This window comes from Chiloscyllium plagiosum, chromosome 2, assembly GCF_004010195.1.
Source record: "Chiloscyllium plagiosum isolate BGI_BamShark_2017 chromosome 2, ASM401019v2, whole genome shotgun sequence".
Lineage (NCBI taxonomy): Eukaryota > Metazoa > Chordata > Chondrichthyes > Orectolobiformes > Hemiscylliidae > Chiloscyllium > Chiloscyllium plagiosum.
Genome location: NC_057711.1, coordinates 39,482,646 through 39,507,774, shown reverse-complemented (window position 1 = coordinate 39,507,774; position 25,129 = coordinate 39,482,646). Strand labels below are relative to the sequence as shown.

The 25,129-nt window shown below is 39.3% G+C and overlaps 1 protein-coding gene across 2 annotated transcripts in view; it reads right to left on the bottom strand.

Moving 5' to 3' along the window:
* rasgrf2b (Ras protein-specific guanine nucleotide-releasing factor 2b) overlaps nucleotides 1-25,129 on the bottom strand; it is a 229,148-nt gene that overhangs the window by 40,557 nt on the left and 163,462 nt on the right. For both annotated transcript variants that reach the window (XM_043708239.1, XM_043708251.1), the window contains 2 exons: nucleotides 19,694-19,858; nucleotides 9,934-10,040 (listed from right to left, as the gene is read on the bottom strand). In XM_043708239.1, the coding sequence (XP_043564174.1) occupies nucleotides 9,934-10,040; nucleotides 19,694-19,858 (272 nt within the window). The remainder of the gene's footprint in view (nucleotides 1-9,933; nucleotides 10,041-19,693; nucleotides 19,859-25,129) is intronic.

Here is a 25,129-nt window from a genome sequence, read left to right as displayed (position 1 = left end):
GTTTTCCCAGATAGTAATCCCAATGGTTAGAACACCTGTGACAAGTTCAACTGTGTGATACCTACGATTTACCACACATTAAATTGAACGCATGCTGACATTTCCAATTAATTTCTGATTTCTGGTGGTGAATGACGTGTCCCAATGTTGGCTTGTAAAAAAAGTACAGCAAAGTGCTTCTGGAATTACAATGCCACAGAAATTTAATTTCATTGGAATTTATTTTTTCAGTTTAAAGTTCTGTATGATAGGGAAATATATAACAAAAATTCACATATTAAATCAACCATAATAACCTTTGCCCAGAGACAAGACATTAGCTAATAATCAAGAACATACTTAGTTTTACTAGATGAATGGGGTAAAGCAGAATTCAATTCTCTGGCCTAGGTTTTACCTTTTCACATAGTCTCACCCACAAACATGGTTAAGTTACAGCTTGAAACAATAATAACAGGCTCATTAATAATGTTAATCCGTTTCCATCACAAAATCCATCTAATACCATTAAGCAAAATTCCACCATCCTGCAAATATCTTACCACCACCTTAAGGGAAGTCCTAGAGCATTTGTCTATGATGTGAATCATTGGTAACTATAAACACTGGAGTAATATGTACAGATTACCATGTGTACACTGAGCACACATCTACAGATGCAAACTTCTAACATTTTACTAACACAAAGAAAATCGCCAGAGTGCATGTGGCAAAATAACATTTGTTTTAAAAAGGACATAAGATGATCAAAATGCCAGGTTTGCTTTGACACATTTAAAAGCAGGGGCACAACAATGGTATAATTGTTACCATTCACTCAGGTTCATGCAATGCTTTAGAAACGGGAACCTGCAGGTGCACACTATTTGTAGGCATTATTTTTATATACAAAAATGAATGCTAGTCAAAAGTCCAATTGTTTTGGGATATATTATGGTTGCATATTCATGAAATATATCTATAAAAAGCTATAACATGCTATCAGTCCAGCTTCCTGTCTCTATCCAGTTGAATAATGAACTCCTATCTATCATTCAAGCCTACCCATCATATTTAGTTATTGGGCATTAGGCTGCTGTCTGCCACTGTAAATGCTGCAATCTTATAAAATCAAACTGTTCAGGATCTAAACTCTGTTGGCGGCAAGTTAAAAATAACTGCACTCGCTGCACCAGACACAGTTCCTTATCCAGTTAGCAGATATCAACCAGGGCAACAACAGTAGAGGTTACATAATTGACTTTGGCATTCTGAGGCCGGAGAGGAGAAAAATATCAAATGAAAAGAGTCCCTGACTATTGCTACATATTAACCATACACAAACAACATTTCCAATGCTTTGACACCACGTGCAAAAAGCAATCTGCAAAGATCAGGTCTAGAATGGAAGCCTTATCCAAATTGCTCTTCTGATGTTGTCCCTCTCCTTTGAATCTGCATTCATCATCTCTCTTCTCAAAACAAAAAAATATCCTTGGTCCTACATCTTTGAAAATTATTCCCCTATCTCCTGAACGTTTCCTTTCTATTCCTTATCTCCCAAATCCACGTCTATCTTTTCCAGAATTCCATTTTTGAATCCCTCCAATTACGTTTCCATTGTTATCACAGTATGGTGCTTATCAAATATATACATGGCATTCTGTGTGACTGTCCAAGGGATAATCCAGCTCTCCTCAGCCTTATATATATTCTCCTTTTCCTCGTACACCTCTCCAGCTGGATTGGACAGCTACGAGCTAGTTTTATTTTCATTAATTGCAGCAACAATATCACTTGTACTGGCTTCTCTTCCAGATCTAGCACTGCTGGGTAAATTTTATGGGAGCTTGGGGGTGAGAATATTTCCCTGATGGAAAAGACAAAGAAAATCAACTTTTAAAAAAGACTAGTTTAGGGGTGACCTTAACATATGTGGAACTTCTGCCTGTCCAGAGATGGAAAGTACCATCCCGGAAGGTCAGAACATGGACGCCGGAGTAACCTTCAAATGAGGTAAACTCCCCTCCTTCCTTCCTGCCTTCTCACCTGAGACTGAAAAGGTAGGCTAGCCGCTTTCTTCTCCTCTCCTCCACCCAATGCATTATGGTAGCAAAGGAGATATTAGTCCCTTAACTACCCATTAATTATTAGTATCAGTAGGCCTAAGGTTGGGGGAGGGGGGGCTGCTGACTGATGGTTTAACTGCCCATCATATTAGGAAATAGCCTGATAAAGGAGCTTAGCCATTTTACATGCACATCCAACTAAAAACTCACCCCCGCTGGGATGTTTGCATGTTTGTGTTTGTATGTTTGTGCATGTGTTTGGGTGTGTGTTGCAGGGGTAGGGGGAATGGCTCAAAGGCTCCTTGGCTAGCTTTTGTAATTTATCCTTAGCTCTCTTTTTCTCATTGGTATGCTGTTCCTCAACAAGATCATTCAAAAACAGAGCATTAGTTTTAACTGTACACCAGTGACTTTCACCATCAATTCACTATCGTATTTCCCAATTCCTCCATTGCTATTAAGTTATCAGATTGCTTACATGATTTCCAGTACTTGATAAGCAGAAATGTTGTTCAATTAAATACTGGGAATACTGAGGCCATTGACTTTATTTGCCCTCCACACTCTATCCTCCTTCCCTGGCGCAGTCTGAGACAAAGCCAAACTGTTTGTATCCTTGATTGCTCAATTGGCTTAAAAATCAATCCTGACCACATACTTGCATAATCACAAAGAGCAACTATTCTTGTCTTTGTAATAGCATTGGACTTGGCTCCTGCCTCAGCTCTATCTACTGCTGTAACCCTAATTCATGCAGTGTTACCAATAGATTCAAAGCTCTTATTTCACCACCGGTGGCATAGTGATAGCACATGCCACACAGTTGAAGCAACATTGAATATAATCCCACAACAATGGTTCAGAGCTAAACTCTGCAGTCCTTCCACACACTGATGTGAATGGTGATGGATGATTATAGAATGAACAGAAGGAGCAACTCCACAAATATGCCCATCCTCACTGATGGGGAAACATGGCACATCAATGCAAAAAATAAGAGTGAAGCATTTGTATTCATCTTCAGTCAGAAGTGAGACTGCAGGATCCATCTTGTCCTCCTCTTGAAGTCTGCATTATCATTGATGCCAATCTTCAAACAATTTTATGGCTAGTCCAGTTCAGTTTCTGGTTAATGCTAACTTACAGCTCGTGGAAGATTCATTGATGGCCATTGAACACCAAAGAATGCTAATTAGATTCTCTCTTATTTGAGATGGTCATTGTGATATTCACTTTCCACTTATCTGCCCAGCCTGGATATTGTCCACACCATGTCCTACAAAAGGAGGTCAGAGGCTAGGAATTCTACTGTGAGTAACTCACCTCCTGTCTTCCCAAAGCCTCCCCATCACATACAAGCCACAAATCAGGAATGTGATGAAATATTCTTTGCTTAACTGGATGGCTGCAGGTTCAACAATCCACAAAAAATGTAACACCATGCAGGAGCAAGCAAACTGCACAATTGGCACCCTATCAACCACCTTCAACATTCACTTTCTTCACTGCTAACAGAGTGCAGTAGTGTGTGTACCATCCACAAGGCACACTGCAGCAACTCACAAAACATCCTATGACAGTACCTCCAAACGCATGGCCACTTTCATCCAGAAGGACAAGGATAGAGAGTGGTAAGGGTGTGGAATGCACTGCCTGCAACAGTAGTAGACTCGCCAACTTTAAGGGCATTGAAATGGTCATTGGATAAACTTATGGATGAGAATGGAATAGTATAGGATAGATAGGCTTCAGGTTAGTTCCACTGGTCGGCGCAACATCAAGGGCCGAAGGGGCTGTACTGTGCTGTAATGTTCTATGTCCTATGACAGCTAATACATGGAAACATCATCCATTTGCAACTTCCTCTCCAAGCCATTCACCATCCTGTTTTGAAAAAATATCGCTCTTCCTTCATTTGGATCAAAACCCTCGAACCTCTTCCTTAATGACCTTAATTGTAGATCTACCAACAGCGTGGGTACTGTAGCGGTTCGAGAAGGCAGCTTATGGAGGGAGGCGATGGCCTTGTAGTATTATTGCTGGACAATTAATCCAGAAATCCCAGTGATGTTCTGGGAGCCAAGTTTGAATCCCACCATGGCAAATGGTGGAATTAGAATTCAATAAAAATCTGGAATTAGAAATCTGATGATGACCATAAAAATAATTGTCAATATTCAGAAAAACCTATCTGGTTCACTAATGTCATTTACAGAAGGAAACTGCTATCCTTACCTGGTCTGGCCTACATGCAACACCTGTGGTTGACTCTTAACACTCCTCTGGGTAATTAGGGATGGGTGATAAATGCTGGTTTAGCCAGCAATGCTCTCATCCCATGAATGAATTTTTAAAAATCATCATCACCTCAAGCACAAACAGGGACAGGCAATATATGCTGGCCAGCCGGTGATGCCAGCAGCCCACAAGTGAATAGAAAGAATGCAAAAAGATTGCTTTAAAATGAAAATTATTTTTGTGAGCAAAGTAATTTCAAATAAAGTAGTAAGGTCATGCAGCCCTGATTCAGAAAAGAATGGTCCTCCCCTCCACAGAACCATCCCATGAAAGCATCATGCTAATAATACTAAGCAAAGCATCTAACATTTGAACCCATTTAAACAAATTCTCCCAGACTGTAAAAACAAATACTACCAAAAGATGGCACTCTGAATGTTGATATGGATTAATGTATTTTTACAACTCACTGCTAAATCCCAAACACCAAAACAAGTTTGAACCATTTTCCCTTAACCTTAGCTATTCCTATTCTTTGTGGGTTTAATTCACACATCCTAGAGTTCAGCTTTGGCTGACATTGCTTCCATTAATCATGAGCAACTCATTTAACACCAGGTTCTGATGAAGGGTCTGTAGCAGTCATATAGCCTTCCTCTTTACAAATGTATATAAGTTTGTACGCTTTGTTAATAATGTATGGACATCAGCTAATAAAGAATGATCAAGCCTAATCTCATTCTCGTCCCATAGCTCTGGAAGTTAGAAAATGTTAATTGCATATCTAAGTATTTTGTAAAATGATGAAACATTCTACCTCTACTATTTCTCAAATAATAAGGAGGAAACCAGCAACACTCATTGAATTTAAAATTTCTCCTTAATTCCCCTCTACTTCTTCGAACATTTATTTTAAATTTCTGCCTCCTTTGTATTAATCTGCTTTAAGGAATGCAAGTTCTTCCTATCCACTCTATATTTACACCTCATAATTTAAATGCATCAACTAAATCTTTCCTCTGTACCAAAGAAAATAGTCCCAGCCAAGCCAATAAATTCTCACAGTTCATATTTTCTGTTCCTGACAACATCATAATCAATTTCCTCAGCACTTTCTCCACAACAATCACACTCCTTGCAAGTGTGTGACTGGAAGTGGATGCAGTCATGCAGTTGAATAGTAAGACGTTGATTTCCACTCAGCTGACGGATATAAAAGCTTGTTTGCAACATATTGACTTGTACAACTCTTAAATACTTCATTAATATTTTAGTAATATTTGAAACCACTTTTCCAGCTCTGATTTAAAGACGATAAATTTCAAGTATCCTGGAAGAGACGGTGATTCATTCATTTCAATGTTTTGAATGCAATCACCGCAAAACATTGCTGGACCTACTCATATAAATTAGAACTGACAAAAAAGTTCCTTGGGTGTGTTTGTCTCTGTGATAAAGGAAAATGCGGTAAACTTTGCATTTTATTGGATGCTATTTCTTTGGGTTTTTGTAAATCCATTTTCATGAGACAGATTACATCGGATTCAATCCCATCATTAAATTCAGTCACTACCATAATAGGTTTTCAAATCCTACCTCCTTTACAATCTGTTTGTATTATAAACATAATGTCAGAAGTTGAAAGTATCCTAGTGCCACAAGGGATTGTCAAATTGTCAAATAAATTATGATACTTATAGAACAGATCTGACATTTTGCTTTAAAATTTAAGGCAATTATAATTTTATGCCATGGATTTTGAGAAGCCCCTGTCCAAACTCAAATTCAAGCAAACCAACACTGCTTCTCATTAATCAGATTCAGTCAAAGGCTTTGCTAGCATTCTAGAATAAAAATCATAATCCCTGGAGGATGTTATTGCAGGATAGAAACTACCTTGTTCCATATTTTGTTTTTTATTTTTATAGTCATTAGAATAGATAGGGCAAAAAAAACCCATCAAATACAGAAAGGCTGGAAAAGTTGCACAATTTAGATTATCCATCGGTCAATTTGAAACCAGTATATCTATTTAAACTGCAACATTAAGTGTATTCTTTTTTTCAAAGGTGAACAATCTGTTCTGCCTCTTGACATTATTTTTGAGATCAGGAACTGTTAAAATGTATATTGGACAATTTTGCTCAAATGACCCTAATCAAATGCAATTCCATCAATGCAGTCACATTAATGCACAGTGTGCAGTGTGACTGACAAGAAAAACTGCCTACCTGACTGTTCTGATGTTGGGTTATCTCCAAAAATATTAACTTTACTTTCCTCTTTACCAAGGATGCTGCATTCTTCCAGTATTTTCTGATACTGTGATGAAGTGATCTTGCTGTATTTCAGTTTTATGTGCCTCAGTTATGTGTGATTTAGTCTCCATGAGCCAGTCTGTGGTACAATCTGTGCAAGGTTCTTTGGGACTGAAAATGATTATCAGAGGTAACATAAAGCAAACAAAAACAACTTTACAACAGTGTGATTTCTCACTTCCGCTGAAATTAATTTGTCATTGTTTGTGTTGTGCAACTTAAATTTCTCTCTAACAATGCATCAAACATAACAGCATGAGTGTTGTTAGGACGAATTCATCATCATCATCATCATCATCAGGCCCAAGGCAGGTCCATGCCTCCTTGTCAGATATTTCATCCTGAGTCATTTTCTTGCATTGGGAACAGAAATTGAATCCATGCCATTTCCATTATTCTCAAGCATATGCTAGATATATAACCAACCAATGGCCACCTGTGGAAAGAATTAAGACCTGGACAAATTATGCACTCTTCCTGCCAACTGTTTAACATTGACATAACTTGTACAAAGGCCTAGGCCATATCAAAATCAAAATAGAGTTCTCCAAGAGGTATAGGATCATAATATTCATTAACTAGCTCTGAATTCTACTTTGTATGACTCTGCAGAAGCCAAATATAACATGGTGGTCTATATATTTCCGGCTTGAATTGAGATTGCACTTTAACCAGAAGTGCCAAGTGGTCGTCCATCTCAGCCTCTCCAGAGGACTGTGGGATCATAAATGCCAGATTTCAACCAATTCAATTCACTCCATCTGATATTTGGAAATGACTGAATCACTGGATACTGCAAAGGCTACGGACTCTGACAACATTCTGCAATAGTACTGAAGACTTGCTGTCCAGAAATTGCCGCACCCATAGTGAAGTTGTTGCAATACAGCTACAACATTGGTATCTCCCTGACAATGTGGAAAATTATCCAGGTATGTCCTGTCCACAAAAAAACAGGGCAAATCCAAAATGTGCAATTACCAAATTGCGCATCAGTCTATTTTCAAAGATCAGCAACGTGATGGTCAACAGCAAAATTACGTAGCACTCTCATGCCCATGTTGGTTCCATCAAGGCCACCCAGCTCCTAACCTTAATAACACTGGAGGTGAAGTGAGAGTGACTGCTCTTGACATTCAGGCATTTGTCAAAGTACAATGATAAAGAGTCTAGCAAAATTGAAGTCAAAGAGGAAAACTCTCCATTGGTTGGAGTCATACAACGTAAGATGGTTGTATTTACTGGAGTTCAACCATTTCAGCCCCAAGTTAATCAGGGTGGAGTCCTAGGCACAAAGATCCTCAGCTTTAGTTTTAAGAAGCATTTTACTGAAGGATGAGGTGCCTGTTTAGTACCACAAAAATAGGCACAGCGCCATTAAGTTTCTAGAGTTATTGTCCAACACTTTCTTTCAGCAGTTTTAAGAATTGGACTCTTCTGTACGTTATAGAGTTGCCAAGCTAACCCTTCTCCCTTTCTCAACAATTCTTCAAATGAAAAGTAATGACTGGGTAAAGCAAAATCTTCAGATATTTAAGTCCAAAATATAATGGCTAGAAGAAGGGTTATATACATCATCAGATCCATCTTGACGTAATACCATCCATCAAAGCTAAATATGGACAATCAGTTGCCATCACATGTAATGTTTCCTTCATTGTTTTGTTGTGGAGGTGGAGGGTGTGTGTGTGTGTGTGTGTGTGTCGGGGTTGGTGAAGAGGGAGAGAGAGTGGTTACATAATTGCAACCTTTCTGCAACATTACGTAGCAAACACTTCCTTAAACAATTAAACTAATGTCATGTTGGGAATTATAACTGTCATCTGGATCAGCTTTCTCAATAGAAAATGAGTATCCAAAATGAAACCAAGAAAAATTGAGATTCCAACAGGGGACTTGATTCTCATTACTGTATATGGCCAGAAAAACCAAATGTCCCAATGAACACTGTACTCGATAACAAGCCTAATTTTATTTATGTTGAGGATAAGTAAATGTGGAAGTAAAATGTTTGAAATTACAAGGAAGAACTTATTTTGTTACCACTGATGCTAAACTACATCTGTCCAAAGCAGGCATCCTATTGAATTCACAACACTAAATTATTGCCAAGAAATTAATCTCTTTATGTCCCAAACCAGTGCAGACATTAATGTACCTGACTTTACTATTTTTATGATAATTTATCTTCATATTTCAGGAAGGAAAGAAAAGCTCATTTTGGATTATCAATGACACCAACATTTGACAGATGTGACTCAATAGGTAGCCCTTTTGCCTCATATCTTTAGGTTCTGGGTTCAAGTCCTGTTCCAGGGTTCAAAAATTCTACATTAACATTCAAGTGCATTACTGCAGTTGGAGGTACGGATGTAAAACATACCATAGGACTCTTTCAAAGAAGAATAGGAGACTGTTCTCTGGTGTACTGGGCAATATTTACCCCTCATTTAAGATCAAGACAAGGTTATCACATTGCTATTTGTAGGCATTTGCTGAGCACATATTAGTGGCCATGGGTTGAGTCATTAGAACAATTACTACAGTTCAAAAGTAATTAATTGGACTGAGAAGTGCTTTGAGATGCTTAATGATTGTACAAAGTACCATATAGCTCTTTCTTCCTTTATAATTATCCCTGAATGGCTCTGTAAACCCTGTGCAATATCAGGCAAAATTTATAACATTTGAGAGAGAAGTGCTAATATATTGAGAAGTGTTTGGCATAGTTGTACAATTGAAAAACTAAGTTTGCATCATTTTCAACAGGATTAGTTGGAAAGTTGTAGCAGCTTTCAAAAACCTTGTATGGTGATTAATTTTAGGGAAACACATCATGACGAGACTGCCTTACATTAGTCTCACTCAGCTCATTTAAATATTTCTCTGTACATGTTGGCAGTATCAGCATGAAATCAGCATGCTGCTGACCTCCTATGGCACACCTCACATTACTTTCTACCCACATTTGAGTTTACAATGGTCAACTAAGTGATGTTGTGCTTTTCTCTAGTTGTACAAAAGTATTTTCACCAACAGTACGCAATTCCCATGTTCACCACTGAAATTAAACAGATCTAAATTCATAAGATTATTAGTTCAACAATCCAAACATCCAAAAATAGATTGGTGAAAGGAACATTTTAATTTTTGAGTAATCCCCATTATAATGAAGTACGCACGGAACTTCACAACAGAAAACCAATTGTATTCTCCACTTCTCAGCAAAGTGAGCACATTGTGGGAATTAGATTCATTGTTGAACAGACGTTGTTTGAATTTGTATTGTGTACACTATTCTCAAAGTCAAATGGTCTAAAATTCTTTACCTGAGAGTGCTTGGAAACCCAGTGTCGAAGGACATTCAAAACACGGTTTGTAGCTGCCCTTCGTATTATAAATTCTTTGTCGCACATGCGCTCTGAGTTGTTAAATCCTACAAAAAAAAAGGGAAAAAAGAACAGTTTTAGCATAACAAATTTTGTTTTTATTTATTAGTATCACAGTAGAAACAATGCCTCAAAAATGTTTAGATTCAGTGTCAGCTTCTGATTAGCAGACAGAAGTGCTCGGTGAAGGAAACAAGTGGCTTTGTGTACAGTAACAATAGAATTTCTCTGTAAAGTTTCCTAAATTGACTATCAATTCAAAGGAAACTTAGAGAAAAAATGATGCAAAATCAAATATAGGGTGGAGAGATTTTCCATTTGCTAAGCTCAAAATATTCCTGATGACATATCAGTGCTCAAGTGACCAAAATATCATGATGCATCCACACACCCATCATTGATGGAAGAAAAAAAATTAGAAAATTTGCAGTGAAAAGAAACAAGGCCAAAAACTCCAATTCACCATAAATCTTTGGACATCTTGTGACTCTCTGATGTGCCATTAGCCTCGACAAATCAGAAAAATATCAGTGATCCTTTCAGTTGCAATTAATTATGTTATGAAATTACTAAATTTGCATAGTAAAACTTAACTTGCTGCTACCATGAGAGTGGGCAATTCTCCTCAAACAGATCCTGGTGATATCATGATTTATTTTCCAATGTGAAGTTCGATGTTGGTCATTCAGTCAGAGTCCAATCTCACTCAATAGATAAGTTATTGCTTTAAAGAACCTGTTCAAAACTATTATCTGGGGTAGGCAGGACTTGAACTCAGACTTCCTGGCCCAGAGGTAGGGATAGCTTGTCAGTATCAAACAGTAATTTTCAGGATGCAACACTAGTTTGACATTCAGATATGCAAAATTTCTTTGTTTTAAAGTAACTTTGGGATGGAGATCATAAGTAGGGACGTCATGTACTTACCCTGCCATGTGCTTATTATTGATTCTCAAAGACTGAAACCAAATTGTATTCTAAAATCCTCTACTTCTGCTTCATATTGTTATTATTTTCTTCTTTTTCCTCTCTCTTCTAGGCCACCTCTTTTGTTCCGGTATCTATTTCTCATTTTGTATGTAATCAAGTGATAATTTATTCTATTTTCTTCCCTGTAGTTTTCTGTTTCTTTTTCTATCCATTTTGTGAGGGGCAGTAGAATATAAATGTGATTAGTTCGTTATGGAATAGTTTATGGGTAGAATAACAGACGTGCCTGGTGAGGTGGGGTGGGGTGGGTGGAGAGTGTGTGTGCACATGCGTATATGGTTAGAAGATGCCCCATCACATGGAACAGGCATGGGAGGGAAGAAGGCTCTAATGTAGTCACTGAACCATTTCTCTGTAAATATTGTAAATTGTTAATAAATGCTTTTTAGTTTGCAACTTCACATGTGAAACTCTTGGGATGGCAGTGGAAGAAAATGGTGAATGATGACATAAGTGAGGATGTCAGTTTGGTGGAAACAACAGGTCTCATTACTTCTCCACAGTGACATCTTTGCATTACCTTGAGGAACGAAAACATGTTGTGATGCTCTACAGCTACAGGTGTGGTTCTTCTGTAGATTTTGAAGGTGGCAAATCGTGTACTCTGCTAAAGCATTTCTTCTGTCAAACTATGATAATGGCAAACATCAAATGATGTAGACAAATGTACAGCTAAAACTACTACTCCTGTATCTCAAACCAACAGGTGGAATTTAATCGAGGTGACTTAGAGTCATAGAGATGTACAGCACGGAAACAGACCCTTCGGTCCAACCCGTCCATGCCGACCAGCTATCCCAACCCAATCTAGTCCCACCTGCCAGCACTTGGCCCACATCACTCCAAACCCTTCCTATTCATATACCCACCCAGATATTTTTTAAATGTTGCAGTTGTACTAGCCTCCACTACTTCCTCTGGCAGCTCATTCCATACATGTTCCACCCTCTGCATGAAAAAGGTACCCCTTAGGTCTCTTTTATATCTTTCCCCTCTCACCCTAAACCTATGCCCTCCAGTTCTGGCCTCCCCCATCCCAGGGAAAAGACTTTGTCTATTTATCCTATCCACGTCCCTCATAATTTTGTCAACCTCTATAAGGCCACCCCTCAGCCTCCGACACTCCAGGGAAAACAGCCCTAACCTCTTCAATCTCTCCCTATAGCTCAAATCCTCCAACCCTGGCAACATCCTTGTAAATCTTTTCTGAACCCTTTCAAGTTTCACAACATCTTTCCAATAGGAAGGAGACCAGAATTGCACACAATATTCCAACAGTGGCCTAACCAATGTCCTGTACAGCTGCAACATGAGCTCCCAACCCCTGTACTAAATACTCTGACCAATAAAGGAAAGCATACCAAATGCCTTCTTCATTATCCTATCTACCTGCAACTCCACTTTCAAGGAGCTGATCATGCACTCCAAGATCTCTTTGTTCAGCAACACTCCCTAGCAACTTACCATTAATTGTCTAAGTCCTGCTAAGATTTGCTTTCCCAAAATGCAGCTCCTTGTATTTATCTAAATTAAACTCTATCTCTCATTTCTCAGCCCATTGGCCCATCTGATCAAGATCCCGCTGTAATCTGAGGTAACCTTCTTCACTGTCCATTGCACCTCCAATTTTGGTGTCATCTGCAAACTTACTAATTATACCTCTTATGCTCACATCCAAATCATTTATATAAATGATGAAAAGTAGTGGACCCAGCACCGATCCTTGTGGCACTCCACTGGTCACAGGCTTGTGGCTCACCTGCTGGTTGGAGAGCTATGGAAGAGACCACCTTTCAGGAAGGCCCATTGTATTAAAGAACAGTCAGGCATTTAAATGGTCAGTAATGAATCTCCCCTGGGATCCAGGACCCTGAGGTGCAAATACCCAATGGCTGGCAGTCAATCAGAGGTTGCCAGCACAGTCTCCAGAGAAATGAGATTAAAGAAAAGCTGCATGTAGTCTCAAGAAAAAGGAATAGGAAGAAAATATGCTAAAATTCATTTGGGCTTGTTTTTTATCAAGTGTTTAATATATTGTCCTCATGTTTTCATGCAGCAAAAGCAGCAGTTTGCTAGTTAATCACATCATAGAGAAACTTACGGATCTGAGACTCTGCAAGATACTGCAAAATAGTAAGTCTAACATAATGTAGTTTAGTACCTGGATGCAGGGCTGAGAAAACATTGCTTTATGAGTGAGCCCATTTTTCAAATGAAGTATTAAAACAAAATTTGGGCTGAGTGCATGCATACCATACAGCACAATTTATTCTTTGGCATCCAAATAGCAGCCAAACAAAATATGATACTGCACAACTGAATTCTCTACAGTCTTGACCTAATACTAATTTTAAAAATGCAGATAGTTAAAGGCATAGGCCAAAGATAAAGGATGGCACGGTGACTCAGTGGTTAGCACTGCTACCTCACAGCGCCAGGGAACCCGGGTTCAATCCCCACTTCGGGCGACTATCTGTGTGAAGTTTGCACATTCTCCCTGTGTCTGCATGGGTTTCCTCCCACAGTCCAAAGATGTGCAGGTCAGGTGAATTGGCCATGCTAAATTGCCCATAGTGTTGGGTGCATTAATCAGGGGTAAATATAGAGTAGGGGGAATGGGTCTGGGTAGATTACTCTTTTGGGAGGTCAGGTTGGGCTGAAGGGCCTGTTTCCATACTGTAGAGAATCTAATCCATTATAAATGTCTTCGATTTAATGACAATAAATTATGCAGCTCGTGTCTTAGAATGAATTCTTGCATGAAGCTCATTGGAGATATGTGAATGTGTGTCATGTGGGTTTACATGGCTAGCAATGCATACTTGGGATTAATTTTGACTCTATTTGTCTGACAATTGGGAAGTTCAAAACATCAGCTAGATGATTTAACAGTCAGAAAGGCACCAGGAACTCATCAATCTAAGCTGTAACCAAATCTACTGAGCACGAGGTAAAATTCAGCAAAGTCAGCATGATCCATCATGACATATTGGTCAGCATGGACAAGCTGGGCTGAAGGGTCTGTTTCCATGCTGTTTATTCCGACAACTCTATGACCCAGTGTTACTTTCCTTCCTATTGGAAATAAAGAAAACCAAATACTGCTCTTGGTTCCCAGAGGGAAAAATTAAGTCTCCTCTGGTGTTGAGCCTTACTGTCATATCGCCAATGAGAGAGAGATTGCCCCTAACTACTTCTAGGCCATGTGATATTCTCACTTCCCACCAATCCCACTGGCGTTGGCTACTGGGATTAAATAATGCTCAGGAAATAGTTTGGACTTCAGTTCGGGAATGTCAAGTGATTGTCCATCTCACCTTGTTTCTGATTCACTGCAGTTCAAATGAGAAAAACTGCGCTAATCAGCAGTAAATGTTAGGACAGGTTGCTTGGCAACACTTTGCAATGTAGATATATGCATCCTATACCTGGTAAAACCATAGTGTAATTTTCTCGTGGTTGCTTCCTTCAGTTACGAACAAGCATACAGAGTAGGCTACTCGGCCCATTGCACTTACTGTGTCATTTATTCAGATCATGACTGATCTTATTTGCACCTCTGATCTACTTTCCTGCAAACCCCTGATAATCTCTAAATCCCATGGTTAACAAGAATCTATCTAGCTCTGTCTTAAAAATATTTAATGATTCTGTATCCACTGTCTTTTGAGGAAAGGAATTCCTCAATCTTCAGAAAAAAATAAGATATTTCCACAACTCTGCCTTAAGTGGGTGACATCTTATTTTAAACTTTGATCCCTAGTTTTAGGCTCTCCCACAGGACAAAACGTCTTTCAAATATTCACCCAGTCAAGCCTCCTCGAGTTCTAGTAAGTTATGTTTGATACTCTAAACTCCAGTGGATACAGGTCTAGCTTGCCTAGCCTTGCCTTATAAGACAAGCTGCTCATTCTTGGTATTTGTCTGCTAAATCTTTTCTGAACAGTTTCCAATCATTAGCATTCTTCCAGAAGGATGGTGACCAATACAGTACACATTACTCCAGATGCAGGTTCACCGATGCCCTGTCTTATTGAGGCATAGCCTCCCTACTCTTCCATTCAATACTCTCACAATAAAACATACCATTCTACTAGCTTTTCTGATTACTTGCTGGAGTGACATGCTAACTTTCAGCAATTGCGCATTAGGACATGCACATCTCTCTGTGTCTCAGAGTTCCATAACTTCTTACCATTTAGATAATATACTTTGTTTTTATTCTTTCTGCCAAATTGAACAATTTCATACTTTCCCACATTATACTCTATTCGCTAGATCTCTGCCCACTCCTTTAACCAATCTATATCTCTTTGTAGGCTCCTTCTGTCATCTTCAAAACTTACTTTCCTACCTATCTTTGTGCCATCAGCACACTTAGCTACCATATCTTTGGTCCCTTCATCCAAATCATTTATATAAATTGTAAAGAGTTGAGGCCCCAGCACTGGCCCCTGGGGCACATCACGTTTGATATCCTGCTAGCCTGAAATAGACCCATTTATTCCTTCTCCCCGATTCCTTTTTACCAGGTTCAAGAACAGCTTCTTCCTGCATTAGACTGCTGCATTGATCTCTCTAACCTCAAATAATGTTGATCTTGCTTTATGCACCTCCTGTGCTACAATAACTTTGTATGCCTCACTCTGTCTAAGCTCCCTATGATCTGTATTTCGTTGCTTGCTAGAGTCTGCCTGCATTGCTCACAAAACAAAGCTTTTTCATTGTATGTAGGCATGTGACTACAACAAATCAAATCAAATCAAATCAAACAATCTTGATCCATGGCAATATGTTAAGCACTATAACATGAGCTTTTATTTTCCTTTGATGTGGTATCTTATCAAATGCCTCCTAAAAATGTAAGTACAATATAATTTGTGCTAACGTTTTCCATGTGGGCTGTCAAATCTGTGGATATTATATATACAGAGGTGAACTTAACCATCATCCACTGCCAGGTTTGTTACCGGCTTTCTGTTCAGCACAGTCTCTGAAGTGGCAAACCTTCCTCACACCCACTTCATGCAGCAGCACTTCCAAGTCACAACTTTTAAAAAAGGAAATGTGAGGGCTGCATTGTTCTGGCACTAACCTCAAAACGCAGTTTCCTGCCTTCTCATTTCTTATGCCACCTGCTAGATTTTGGCAGCCAATTTTTGTTGCTGCACTCAACCTTTGGATATATTCAAACTTACTTCAGAAAGCGATTTTTGAGAAGATTTGTAGCTCAGGTTGAGGTTCTGGATGTAGGTTTGCTCGCTGAGCTGGAAAACTACCTCAGAAAACTAGGCTTCAAAAAAAGCTAATCCAACATTTGCTCTCAGGTTTGCAGGTTATCTTTGTCATTGCATTTCTCTGCAGAATTTACTCAGGAGATTAAACAATGATAAACAGCCAGGTGCAGGTAAGCATTCTTATTAGAGCACCACTCAGTTAAAAATAGTCAGAAGTTTAGAACTGCAAGGAGCTGTTAGTATCACAAAATTAGACACTGTAACTGTCCTGGACAATAACACATTGCATCTGGATAGCCTGGGAAAGACTGTTAAAAGGCATCATGAAATGTAGAACATCCTTCAAAATAGAAGCTAGTCTCCTGCTATAACTGCCAGGATTACATCCTCCAGATTTAGTGTACCAGCACAGTGATATTTCACTTGCAATAGTAAGGCTTCCTTGAATTATACATTTTCTGTGTCAATAGAAGTATCAGTACATATTTGCCACTTTCATCTCGAGATGAAACTGCAAATGCTGGAATCCTACAGCAAAACAATCTCAGCTAAGATAGAACACTAAAGCAAAATACTGCAAACGCTGGATATCTAAAAGAAAAGCTCAAAATGCCTGAATTGCTCCAGAGGTTTGGCAGCAACTGGGGAACGAGACAGAGTGTTAAAGAGCAGGTTTTCTGCTCTAAGTCAGGCCCCCATCATTAACATCAAACGTGGACGATGACTGCATTCATTGCTCCTGAGTTAGCTAACTAGTGGCTGAAGGACATGCTTAACATCCAACAATAGGAGTGGGGAGGGTTTTAATATCTGGATAACTTGATGAACTTCGGCCTGTTGCAGATGATACCTCCACCTTGAGGGAACCACTTAACACGCTTAAAGGACTTCAAATGCAATGGTCACAGCTACTGGAGTTCAGTGCTGACTGCGGTCACAGTTGTAGCCAAGTAGGTAGGAGGGCTCTCAATGTTATACTGGAGTGCAGGTGTCCGGTCTGTCACTGGCATTTGCCACACTCCTGCACTGTGCAGGGGCAGCATGACATGGTTGGCATCTGATCCATAAGCTTTAATTAAAGTAATTTACTGGCTCCTTTCCCAAAAAGTGGCTTGGGGGCATATTTGGATTCTGCCTAATTTTTACCCAATAATGTTTTCTCATGCTCCCTCTTTATTATCCCAATTGCTTTTTTTTAAAACATTTCTCCACCCCTGCGACCATTCACTTTCTAAACATCACTAGGCTTTCTGTTGATTTGCTTCCTTTGTGTCTGCTCAAAGTCTCTTTTTCCTTTCTTCTCCAGTCTTGAATATTTCCAGACATCCAGGATTCTCTGGACTTGTTGTTCGTCCATTTCAGCCTAACAGGAATGTGTTTGGTTAGTATTCTCCCCATTTACATTTGAACATCATCCTACCCACACTGCTCTGTTGAGGATTTTCCATTAAGAAGATTTTCCCTGTTTACTTGGACCAGATCCTCCCTTATTTTAATAAAATCCGTCTTTTACTAAGTCAAAACACTTTCTTGTAAACCGTCATTCTCTTTTTCTATAACAAACATTAATCACACTGTGTTGTGGATGCAATACTAAAATGTTCCCATACTCACCTCAAACACCATCTGGTTTCATTCCCCAGAATTAGGTCCAGCACTGCACTTTGTTGATCCTTCTACAGGTTGACATAAAAAGCTCTCCTGAATACATTTCAAGAAATCCACCCTCACTGAACCCTTTACACCAATTAATTTCAGGAAATTGAAGTCCCCTAATTTAATTGCCTTTTATTACACATTAGGCGCTACACACTACCTACGGGTGTTCAAAACAGCCCAAGGGATACATGGAACATCTGACAACCTGGCCCAATGAAGTTTGTAATTTCAGTTTTATTTGTGTTTATGGTGTTTTTGTAATTTTATCCTGTTTGACATTGATTGGCCTGATGGCTTTCAAAATGCTGATCTTAAAGCTACTGCTCGTTAATGTATGAATCTTAAATTTGAGTACATCGTCTAGTAATATTGCAACTTGATGTTTTAAAATATGAAATAAAATTTAGATTTATAATTGCAATATGATGTGACAACACTTTGATTTGGAGCCCATGAAGACAAACAACCTGGACACTTCTCTATTAGACATTGTCTTGCAATTTCACTGGTTGCAGTTACAATGGTAGTTGCCTCTTTCAGGTCCAGTAATGAGCCAGGTTAGTTGGAATATCATTACTGGAGACAGTGAGGACTGCAGATGCTGGAGGTCAGAGTCAAAAAGTGTAGCACTGGAAAAGCACAGCAGGCCAGGCAGCATCCGAGGAGCAGGAGGGTCTACATTTTGAACGTACGCTCTTCATCAGGAATGAAAATCATTACCAGAATCTGGCCTGTCACAGATGATAAATAGTTCCAAATGTTTATGCCTGTGTGTGTCATATTGGAGTCAAATCCATCCTCTAAAAAAGCCTTCAAACTTCCCTGCCAAAGGAAGATGATCACTTGTCTATTAAGCAAGTGGCAAGCATAATTCTGAGTCCAGAAACCCATTGCTGAGTAATCATGCAAATTAGCACAGTTCACCATAAATTACAAGGTGGAAATGCAAAGAATTATGCATAAGTTCATCTCAGGCAGACTTGAAAACAAATATTAGTAAAACCAGGGAGCATTAAACATGGTTCAAAAATAGAAGACTGTAGAGGAAATGTGAATAGAGGAATCCCAAAAGAAAATCAGAAATGTAACCAAACTTTTGAAGATTTTGAAGTCAACCCACAAGTCAAAACATTTTCATTTAGAACAAGATAGAGTCATAGAGACGTCCAGCATGGAAACAGATCCTAACCTAATCTAATTCCATTTGCCAGCACTTAGCCCATGTTCCTCTAAACCTTTCCTATTCATATGCCCATCTAGATGCCTTTTAAGCGCTATAATTGTACCAGCCTCCATCACTTCCTCTGGCAGCTCATTCCATACACGCACCACCCTCTGCGTGAAAATGTTGCTCCTTAGGTCCCTTTTACATCTTTCCCCTCTCGCCCTACACCTTAGAACAACCTACAAACTGTGTCTCAGAACAAGGCGTATATTTCTGAAAGGTTGTCTTGATTTGTTTAGTCAGATAGTGACAATGAAATGGCTTCTTTCATAATGATAAGGGAATAATTGAAGGGCTGTCTTGTTAATAGAAGTCACAGAAATCTGCTGAGGTTACCTAATATCCTTTTGGAAGCCAGAAACTGCACTCAGTGGGTGAGTTTGAGGGAGAGTATATGTGAACCACTGTTAGGAGGCCAAGGCATCAATGAACAAAGACACAGGTGGATACCTGTCATTTGCAGTAACTGGCTGTCTTTCTCTTTCATTTGCTCACTAACCTGCTTTGGCTCTTCAAGGAATCCCTCTTGATAATTTCAACCAATTGGCATTTCGAAGATATAAAAATGAAAAGGAGAAGGTAGCATTACCTCCCATTGAAACTCGTCTAAACTTTTCCTGCACTCCAGAGTTTTCGGATGGTGGACTCCCATGTCCTGCTGCTGCTGTGGCAATGGCGAATGCTGAAGTAGGAGACACAGAGCATCGTACATTGTCCATCTCCCTGCAGCCAGGTCCCAACACACCGGATTGAACTGTATCATTTAATCACACAAAGAGAAGTCTGAATTTTACCAGTATGTAAGCACATGCAGTTAAAGCAAAGTTTAAGCAATAAATAGTATGTTATTCTAATATTTTATGCTTGACCCTAATGACATTATTTAAGCCATTAGTGAGGTGTGAATTCTTTTCCTTTGTCAGTTGCAGAATATTGTAAAATGTTTCCAAATGAAACTTTAATACTAGGCTATGCAGAATATCAAGTGATTGTTACAAAACATTCTCTCATAAGACTTTAATGTGCATCTATCCATATATCTTCAGTATATATTGCAGAAATCAACTTTAGAAATCTATGGAAGGTTTACTATTATATAGTTATATACAGCACATTGTATCTTTGCATGTGCAATATATAACATCTTGGCCCTAAATTTCCTCAATGATAATGATACCATTATTGCGCTAGCAATTATATATTTTCCGGTGGAGAGAGTTACTCTGATGTACGCGAGTGAAGAGGCTATTTTGGTTTTGGGAAACTTTGGAATTAAAAATTATGAGATATACACACTGAATGGTTAATCTAGTTTTACTGTATAACCCAAAGTCTAAATGAACTCTTGCATAACTTGCTAGTGTATGCTCAACCCACCAGGAAACTTCAAAGAACAATGCCATAACTCTTTACGAACACTGAACAGAAATTCAAAAGCAACAGAACCCTCTCCAATATTAAAGCAACAAACAAGAGGTTTTGGTGACACCTGTTGGCACAATTGTGCCTATTTTGGTATCCATTGGGTACCTAGGCATCACCACATACACAGCAAACATAATTGGCTTTTCTGATGAAGTCAGAAGTCCTCCTTAAAGATCTAGGAGACAGGAGATTCTCTGTCCTGGATCTACCTTTCACCAAGATGGACACCAATATTAGACAAAAGCCTATTCTTCTCTATTTTTCCACTTGCCTGATGTTGGTGAGAATGTAATTGGATGTGCATTTCAGAAGGTAATGACAAGGTTCAGACCAACTCAAGCAGCTAAGATTGAGAAGGCTTGGAAATCAGTTGTGTTGGTTAATTTTAGAGAAGATGTTTTTAAAGAAATGTTAGGATGGAAATTTAAAAGTTTGCAATTTTTTGCCGAGATGTTTGCAATAAAATGTTTTTGACTGAACCATCTCTGACATCAAGACTGGCACATGTCCCACATCTTGGCATAGCCAGCAGAGTCCACTGAAGGCTTCAATTAAGGGATGGCTCCATAGAGAGCAGGCACCAGAGGTTGCCCATTGTTTACATTATACCTCCCACAGATCTAAATGACTACTCTGACCTCCTCAACACCTCATGATTCACAAACGTTGGAATGGTGGCGGAGTGGCTGGAAGTCTGAAAATAAGCATAAAAGAAGGTTAGGAAAAATAAAGTTATCATGTATATTGTCACTGATAGCTGAAGGATAGGCTAGAGGACAGGGCATAGTGGGTACTCCTCTATGGTGAAAAGCTTTGTGACTTGTGTCTAGCTGTACTGACCAGTGGACAGCTCATGGTGAGGGAACTAACGGATAAATCACAAACAGCTAGTGTGTAGGTACAGTAAATTAAAAACCTAGAGGAAAACTTATGTTATTGCTTACTCTGAAGGAAAGTTTTTTTAAAAATCTCTTCATCAGGAAATCAGGGTTTTCCCCAAAACATCGATTTTCCTGCTCCTCGGATGCTGCTGACCTGCTGTGCTTTTCCAGCACCACTCTAATCTTGACTGGAGTTTATAATAGTAAGAAGCAACATGATTGAAAATAAATCTTTAATAGGTCCTGACAGAATATATGTGGATAAGAATCTCATGTTGTCAAAACCAGTGGTCAGAGTTTAAAATTGGAGGGACATTCATTTAAAACAAAGATGAGGGGATTTTGTTTTCTCACAGGGAATTGAGAATCTTTGGAACTGTCTTCCACAAAAGGTGGTGGAAGACTTTGAATAATTTTAAGGCAGAGCTAGAACTCTGGGGGAAGCTAGGGAAGTGAATGCTGAGCCTCTTGCTGAGATATTTGAGTCATCAATAGTCACGGGTGAGATGCCAGAAGACTGGAGGTTGGCTAACGTGGTGCCAATATTTGAGAAAGGTGGTAAGGAAGAGCCAGGGAACTAAAGACTGGTGAGCCTGACTTCAGCAGTGGGCAAGTTGTTGGAGGGAATCCTAAGGGACAGGATTTACATGTATTTGGAAAGGCAAGGACTGATTAGGGATAGTCAACATGGCTTTGTGTGTGAGAAATCACGTCTCGCAAACTTTTTTGAGTTTTTTTGAAGATGTAACAAAGAGGATTGATGAGGGCAGAGCAATAGATGTGACCTACATGGTCTTCAGTAAGACGTTCGACAAGGTTCCTTATAGCAAACCAGTTAGCAAGATTAGTTCACATGGAATACAGGGAGAACTAACCATTTGGATACAGAACTGGCTCAAAGGTAGAAGACAGAGGATGGTGGTGGAGGGTTGTTTTTCAGACTGGAGGCCTGTGACCAGTGGAGTACCACAAGGATCGGTGCTGGGTCCACTGCTTTTCATCATTTATATGAATGATTTGGATGTGAACATAGGAGATATAATTAGTAAGTTTGCAGATGACACCAAAATTGGAGGTGTAGTGGACAGCAAAGAAGATTACCTCAGAGGACAACAGGATCTTGATCAGATGGGCTGAGGAGTGGCAGATAGGGTTCAATTTAGATAAATGTGAGGTGCTGCATTTTGGAAAGGCAAATCAGAGCAGAACTTATGCACTTTATAGTAAGGTCCTGGGAAGTGTTGCTGGACAAAGAGATCATGGAGTGCAGGTTCATAGTTCCTTGAAAGTGGAGTTGCAAGAAATAGTGCAGTGAAGGAGGTGTTTGGTATGCTTTCTTTTATTGGTCAGAGCACTGAGTGCAGGAGTTGGGAAGTCATGTTGCAGCTGTACAGGACATTGGTTAGGCCACTTTTGGAATATTGTGTGCAATTCTGCTCTCCCTCCTATCGAAACAATGTTGTGAAACTTGAAAAGATTTACAAGGATATTGCCAGGGTTGGAGGATTTGAGCTACAGGGAGAGGCTGAATAGGCTCAGGCTGTTTTCCCTGGAGCGTCGAAGGCGGAGGGGTGACGTTAGAGGTTTATAAAATCATGAGGGTCATGGGTAGGATAAAAAGACAAGGTCTTTCCCCTGGTGTAGTGGAGTCCAGAACTAGAGGGCACAGGTTTAGGGTGAGAGGGGAATGATTTAAAAGGGACCCAAGAGGCAACTTTTTCTACACAGAGGGTGGTACATGTATGGAATGAGCTGCCAGAGGAAGTGGTGGAGGCTGGTAAAATGACAACATTTAACAGGCATCTGGATGTATATGAATAAACATGAAGAGTTTAGAGGGATATGGACCAAATGCTGGTAAATGGAACTAAATTAGGTTAGGATATCTGGTCAGCATTGGTGAGTTAGACCCAAGAGTCTGTTTCCATGCTGTACATCTCTATATAGCTATGATCCTATAAATACATAAATTATTGATAAACAAAGAGATTGAGATTATGAGGAGTAGAGTCCATTTATCAAGAAATTGAGTAGAGATAAATCAAGAAATTACAGACTAGTGAGTCTCACATCAATAGTAGGGAAACTCGTGGAGAAAATTCTGATGGAAAGAATTAATCTCTACTTAGAGAAGCAAGGTTTGCTCAAGGATAGTCAGCATAGCTTTGTTAGAGGGAGGTCATGATGAACAAATTTGACTGAAATTTTGGGGAAGGTGTGTAGATTATGGTGACGCTGTTGATGTATTTTAAATGGATTTCAGCAAAGCCTTTGACAATGACCCACATGGAAGACTGATAAAGACAATAAAGGCACATTGGATTCAGGGTATCTTGGCAAGTTGGATCTGAAACTGGGTAGTGGTAAGATACAGAGTGTGATGTTTGTGTAAATGGAGCCCAGTGAACAGTGGCATTTCATAGTAATCAATGTTTGGCCCCTTATTGTTTGTTTTATATATAAAACAATAAAGATGTGGGGGGGAGCTGATAAATAAATTTCTGGATGACATGAAGATTGGGCACGTGGTCAATAGAAAGGAATAAGGTCTTAGCTTAAAGGAAGATGGAGATAGGTTGGTCAGACAGCAGATTAGTGGCAGATGGAATATAACAGTGAAATGTGAGAGGTGATACACTTAGGAAGGAGTTTCAGGGCAAGGGAGTACCCAATGAATGGCAGGACAGTAGGAAGCTCTGAAGTTGTTTGTCAACAACAGACACCTGAAAACAGACAAAGTTTTTAAAAATTGGTTTAGAAAGGAAACTGAAATTCAGAAAATATTAACATTAATCCAAAATGTTGCAAGTTACAGTTCTAAGAAAAACAAAAGCTGTTAAAAGGATACATTTCTATATATAAGCCTCAAATCTTGGCAGGATTAATAGTTTGAACTCAGAAGTGGAGAAAGAGAATGATAAACCATCTACTCTTTCAGATAGCAGGTTGAAATGCTGTATACTTGGTCTGCTTTGAGCAGGATAAACCTTCATTCCCTTTTCTTTATGGGTAATTGCAAGTGTAACAAGATTTCCGGCGACTTAAAGAATTTGATTTCCTCAGAGATACGAAGAGGAAGTGAAACCTTTTGCTGAAAACTTCTTAACAATTTTCCACACAACTTTCATATTGTGAAAGATCATTGCTAGAAAGTCAAGTTTCTAAATTAGCAGATATAATTGGACATTATTAACGAATTGGGCTACAAACCAGAGACATATGAGCTTTGAATTTGTGATTTTTAAACAGGTTTTTATTGCTGTACAAGTACTGGTCCCACAGCAGGAGACTAGCAAATTTAAGATCCTACCCAAAGACATTAAACTTGGACTCAAGGCTTTGAACATAGAACATAGAACATTGAGCAACACAGCACAGAACAGGCCCTTCGGCCACGATGTTGTGCCGAACATTTGTCCGAGCTTAAGCACCTATCCATGTACCTATCCAATTGCCGCTTAAAGGTCACCAATGATTCTGACTCTGCCACTTCCACAGGCAGCGCATTCCATGCCCCCACCACTCTCTGGGTAAAGAACCTACCCCTGACATCCCCCCTATACCTTCCACCCTTCACCTTAAATTTATGTCCCCTTGTAACACTCTGTCTTACCCCGGGGAAAAAGTCTCTGACTGTCTACTCTATCTATTCCTCTGATCATCTTATAAACCTCTACCAAGTCACCCCTCATCCTTCGCCGTTCCAACGAGAAAAGACC